This window comes from Lagopus muta, chromosome 28 (assembly GCF_023343835.1).
Source record: "Lagopus muta isolate bLagMut1 chromosome 28, bLagMut1 primary, whole genome shotgun sequence".
Classification (NCBI taxonomy): Eukaryota; Metazoa; Chordata; class Aves; order Galliformes; family Phasianidae; genus Lagopus; species Lagopus muta.
In genome coordinates, this window is record NC_064460.1 from 1,587,983 (window position 1) to 1,593,982 (window position 6,000).

At 51.0% G+C, this 6,000-nt stretch overlaps 1 protein-coding gene across 1 annotated transcript; it reads right to left on the bottom strand.

Moving 5' to 3' along the window:
- Nucleotides 1–207: 207 nt before the first annotated feature.
- On the bottom strand, nucleotides 208–1,871 carry LOC125685377 (pro-glucagon-like). The gene is made up of 3 exons (XM_048928370.1): nucleotides 1,771–1,871; nucleotides 919–1,053; nucleotides 208–277 (listed from the first exon to the last, which is right to left on the bottom strand). Exons 1-3 carry the CDS (start codon nucleotides 1,869–1,871, stop codon nucleotides 208–210), a joined length of 306 nt encoding a protein of 101 aa, XP_048784327.1.
- Nucleotides 1,872–6,000: the final 4,129 nt, after the last annotated feature.

Genomic DNA, 6,000 nt, shown 5'->3' on the forward strand with positions numbered 1-6,000 from the left:
TTAATGATTCTATCATTCTTTGATTTCATAAACTATTTAACCCCTCCCCCCCCACCCCGAAAGCTGCTTCACTTTCCTCATTGTCCTCTATTGCCAATAAGCACTGGATAAAACCCACACGAGAGCAAAAGGAAGAGGTGTTGTTGGGAAGCTTTGCACCCAGTGTGTGGATGCATTTTGAAACGATCCTTTTTGGGGTTGGATGACTTACGCTGCTGGCAGCATGGCCAGGAAGGGGACGCTGCGGGGCTGCTCCCTCATGTACCTCTTGGTGGAGCTGTGGAAATAAGACAACAGCCATAGCAGCCACAACACGAGGATGCTCCAATGAGAATGTGCTGGGGACTTCATAAAACGCTTTTCGTTGCCTCTGGAAATGGGATGAAGGAGGATGTGTAGCCAGAAATCCAACTGTATCCAACGTGGCTGGTATTTGTTGGGTTTCAGCACTTTGAAGTTTGTTTTTTTGGTCACGGGCAAAATTTAAAATATGGGCTGCTGAGAGAATGGCATCAGTAAAAGCAGAGATAATTATTGGCCTCATGTTGCATCAGGAGAGGCTTGGGTTGGGCGTTAGGAGACGTTTTTTCTTCAAAAGAGTGGTGATGCATTGGCACAGGCTGCCCAGGGAGGTGGTGGAGGTGCTCATGAACCATGGAGATGTGGCACCTGGGGATGGTGGAACGGGTTGAGGTTGGGCTGGACGACCTTCGAGGTCTTTTCCAATCTCAGTGATTCTATGTCTTTATTTAGAGCCCTGGTTTAGGGAGCAGTATTGGTGGTAGGTGGCTGGTTGAGCTGGGTAATCTTAGAGTTCTTATCCAACCCTAATGATTCCATGATTCTATGATTCTATTACTGTTGTCCTTTTGCACTGGGGTGTTTCCCTGCATCATCCTGCTCCCCTCTCCCCTCTACCTGTATCGTTTGGTGTTGATGAGCCAATGCACAAAGTCCTTGGCCTTCATCTTGTCCAGGTAGCGTGTGAAGTCGCTGGTGAAGGTGCCCTCCGAGTGCCGCTTCGTGTTGGATGGTGCTTCGTATGAGGTCCATCTGAGGGCAAAAATGGGGCAAAATGCAGGGATTAATGCACATCGAATAGAAGGGCTCCTGTGCCCTCCCTGCAGGAGGCTGCAAAATGCTGCAACGAGCGGAGCAGCGTCTAGAAAATCTGTAACAACACATAAAAATAACGGTGGGGATCTGACAAGCCCGGCCAGTATTGTCCCTTAAGTGCATGAGACGTCCTGTTCTGTGCCCTGGACCTCACTTGGCTGCATCTTTATGGACACCTTCAGCTCCAGGGATCTCATCACTGCTGCTCTCAGCCCTCTGCAGACGGGGAGCTGAAGGGCCAGCCCCTCCTGGCACAGAGACCACAGAGGGTTTCCCATCTGCACAGTGTGGAGCCGGGCTCAGCACCGCTCTGGGTGTCTGCCTCTGCATCTCCCCATGCAGCAGAAATCTCTGCTCTTTGCGGTGTTCTGCCATAGCTAACAGCTCCTGACACATGCTGCCTTTGGCCTCGGGGCGGGGGGGGGGGGGGGCAGTTGCCTTTGTCCCCATAGGGATGGGAAGGAGAGAGGCACCCAGCCCTGCTCGCCACATTGCCAACACAACCTTTGGGTCTGGGCAACGTGAAACCCCTGTGGGACGTGGCAATGCGGGCTGGCAGAAAGGATGAATCCAAAGGGATCAGGCACAGCTCAACAGCGAGGGGCTCAGCTCTCAGCCTGCAGCCTGCCTGCAGCCAACCACCCAATGCCATACCTGAGTGCATCTCCTGTGTCCCTCGGAACCACCTGCCACGCTGCTGGGATCAGCACAGCCAACACCAGCCCGGAGAGGTACAGCCAGCGGATGAGCTTCATTTCTCCTCCTGGAATTCGGATAGAAAAGTACAGCTTGCCATCGCTGTGGAAACCCCTCTAACCCTTCCAACGTGGTAAGGATGGATGTGGAATAAGAGATCCCTGCCAGGAGTGCCGGCAGCATTGTGGTGGGTGCTCAGCTGAAAACCCATTCCCATCGCTATCCATCAGCACACGGTCCTGGCTGTAGGCACACAGGGTTTGTAGGATCCAAAGACAAAATTCAACTCTGCTGCCAGCCACCCCCCACCCCCTTCCTACCCAGCAGCAATATTCCTTCCTCACACTCATCACCACCATACTGTGGGACTTTCCCCACCACCAGCTGCTCATAGAAGCCGCGTTACAAAGAGTTGGCTAATTAGAGTTCTACATTTCCTAACGGGGCTGCACGGCTCAGAGGGTTTAAAATACACCCCCCCCCCTCCCCCCCCCACCTCTCGTTTGCAGAAAATTAGATTTTTGGTCTATCATCAGGCAATCATTACTTTAATTTCTTCAGAGATTGGTAGGAAAGAAGGGAGCGAAAGGCACTTACCTTCTTGCGAGGACAACCGCTCCCCTAAAAGCAAGATCCTATTTCCCTCCTTTGCTGGTTGTGGCTCAACTCTACTCCTTCCTGGTGCTTTTAAGCTTGTTAGCAGGATGCTAAAAGCTGACAGGTAGGTCATCGGTGCTCCTCTTTTTAGTTGGATGGGTCATTATGAATCATTACAGGATTTTTTAAGAGGGGCCGTTGCAAAAATATAGTTGTTGCCATATTTTTCAGCTTACGCCTTCAGCAATGAGTTGATTAGGTTGCTTTTTTTTTTTTTTCTTCTATTCTTTTCATTTTTTTGGTCATTTCTTTTTCTCTTATCTTTGAATTTCTTTTTTTTTCTTTTTTTTTTTTTTTCTTTCATAGCTTGGACCAACAGAGTGACCCACGGGTTTCAAGCTTCCAGGTGCACCGGTCACCATTTTCACAGCACATCGTGCACATGGAGGTGATTTCTGTGCCTGTAGGACTGCCCTTCCAAACACCTTTGGTATGAGTTGAAAACATTAAAAATGAAAGGAGGAAAAAAAATAAAATAAAAGGGAGTGGAAAAGTAAATGAAGCATCTGGGTGCACGAGCACTCGCTGCTGCTTTCTGCAAGGTGAAATTCAGGCTCAGAGCTCCAAAGATGGGCAGACACCTCTCTCAATCCAAGCCCAGTGCTGTCCCTTAAGGCCAGGTCAGGTATGGGGCCGTTCACCACCGTTTCTCCCATTGGGGGTGAGTGGAAGCAGCTGCAGATTTGAGCCAGAGCTTTATCCCGTGGGACATCTGGGCTCAGACCAGGGGCTGGGGAACATCTGGAACTCATCAGGACAAGGACAATGGATTCTGCTGGGGTGTCTCCTGAGAGCTGGGCTCATCCCTTTAAAATCCATGGAAACGAGGCTGGAGGGGAGCAGAGCTGCCAGCTGTGGGGTGCTGACAGCCCCTGACCGACACAGCCCTGAGCTCCATGGCCATCCCAGGGCGGGGGTTCCTGAGGGAGCATTGGGGGAACCCAGGAACTCATGTTTCAGTGCTCAGGGGCTGAATGTGCCCATTTCAGCCCAAGTGCCCATTTCACAGGTGCAGAGAACAGCAGGCCTGAGGGAGATGGGCCACGTTTCTCCCTCACCCAGCACCACCAGGGCATGAAGGCTCAAATCCCTGACTTCCCCACTGCTTACTGTCTCTCTTCTGGGACCTTTCTTCTCACTGTTGGGTAGTTATTATTATTCTACCAAAGAGATTTCTGTAATTATTATTACTGTCAAAATACGACTGGTGTTCAGGGGACACTCAGCTCGAAGAGCCTTTTAATTAGGGCCAGCAATGGCCTTACGAGGAAGCCTGACATCAGAGGAGAAAGGTAGGAGATTAATTAGCTCAACCTTCAGACGAGAGGTCCGGATGTCCCACCCATCACTTGGATGGAACATTCATTAATGCCACCAAATTAGCTCTCAGTGGCACTGCTTGTGGTGCCCCTGGGAAGGGGCACGAGATTTCTGTGGCAGTGCAGAGAAATCCAACTCAGTCCATGCAACGCTTCCATGGTGTGTCTCAGTTTTCTCCACAGGGGTTCCAGGTGTCAGAGTGCTGTGTCCCATGGGACTCTTCCTCTCCCCTCCACAGCTAATTTTCTCTGGCCCTTTGGGACGCATTCATGGAGAGTCTCGAGTGGAAGGGACTTATAAGGATCACTGAGTCCAACTGCTATGATAGTCTTCCCTTTCTAGGCATCTTTAGCCCACCAATGAGTGTCTCTCCCATGCTGGACGATGGCACTGTGGGGGCACAGAGCCGTGTGTTAAGTTACACGCACAGATCTGGATTTTGCACTTTCTTTAGGGCTCGGAGAGGTTTTTATGGGCAGCAGGTGGCAGCCTCTCTCTGCCTGCCCTTTGTCTATCTGCCCTTCCTCTGCCTCGCTGCCACCATCTCTCCATGGATCTCAAAGTACACACTTGTCCTGCTTGCTGCACCTTGCCTGCAAAGAAGGAGGGTTGGGAAAACGCCTGGGCCATATTGCACACCTCAGGTTCATCGGTGCTTGGATCAGCTCTTCCATCCTCTGAAGAAGGGCATTTTCCCATCAAGTTCCCCTAGGACTGAGCATGTGATTGATCTACCAGCTTTGGTATCTGCATCTTTGGGAGAAGCAGCAGTAGCCATGCGGATCCAATGGGAACAGTGGGACACAGTCTTATAGGGTTGTCCAAAATCAGGCCAGAAGCTAAATAAGTTTTGGCTTGAAGTGCAGCAAAGACATGCTGAATATTGCTGAATATCACACTGCCAGCAGCTCTGGGGCTTGGACTCCCTGCCTGGAGCGAATGGATGAGGATGGCATCCTTTACAAAAGCTCGCAGGCGACCATGAAGGCACATTAAAAGCAACAAACCACCCCGATACTCCCATCCTGTAGCTGCAGGCTCAGCCAAACTGAGCAGTGGTTAATTTTGGAGGGATTTACTGCGATTAAGAAAGAATAAAGGCTGAGATTCGCCTTCTTGGATCCTCTGCCATTCCACACAGCTCTGTGGGGAGCATGTCGGGTCCAACCCAGCTGAAAAGAGCAGAGAATGGGAAGCCCATCCCTATGCAGCCCCTAACCCACACCAGAGAGCCCCGTGAATCAGCTTTGTGCTCTCCCTGCCCCTGTGGCTGAAGGTGCCGTTGGCCTCCCCCTCCCCAGCCACAATTAGAGGCAATTTTATACCCGTTCTGTCAGAGCTTGCTGCTGCCAAGGCATAACAGAGCACAGAAAGCCCTCCTTGGGTCAGTGCTTTCACCTGAAACATCTCCTTCAGGGTGACCCTGAGGTCATGGTTTCAGTTTCAGCATCGTTTCGGACTTTTTCACCTGTTTTCCTTCACAAGTGTTCTTTAAAAGCAAAAGGAAAGCCATTAAAAAAGATACTCTGTGTTCCCAGCAAGGTATGTTGGCAACTCTTGAGGATCCTGGCTTATTTTGCTGCCCCTTTTTCACATTCATGCATGTTTTTTGGGGCAGAACCCAGTATCTGCCTTTGATGCTGCAGCCTCCTGCTCACAGTTGACCTTCACTGCCAGGAGGAGGAGTACAACAGGGGGCAGAGATGGGGCTGAGCTGTGGGGCAGGCTATGATGAGCTGGGTGGGAACCATAACTCCATAAGAACGGGGGATCATTGCTGTGTAGCCCCTCCTAAAAGCACTCCCAGGCTGTATCCACCCTCAAGGTGGATCCCCATTTTGGATGAATCTGTAGTTTTTCTCCCTTCAGTGCCAACAAAGCAGAAGGAAACTGGGTGAGATCTCTGGATCTCCCAGCTCCCACTGCTCTCCTAGCCCTGAGCACCTTCCACGAGCACCAAAAGACCACATGCATGGAAAGGAATGCTGTTGGTTGTCATGGCCAAGGGCATGCATTCCATATGGGGATGGAAGCCTGGAGAAGTGGAATTGATTTTGGTAGCTGGTAGAGGGAGGAGAAAGTTGCTTGTACCCAAAAACCGAGCAGGGATGGGTGAGCTAATGGAGAACTGTAAGCAGGGGCCATAGGGAGCTCACAGCTGGGAGATGGACACCCACTGTGTATCCCACACCAGTGGCACCTCCTGCACAG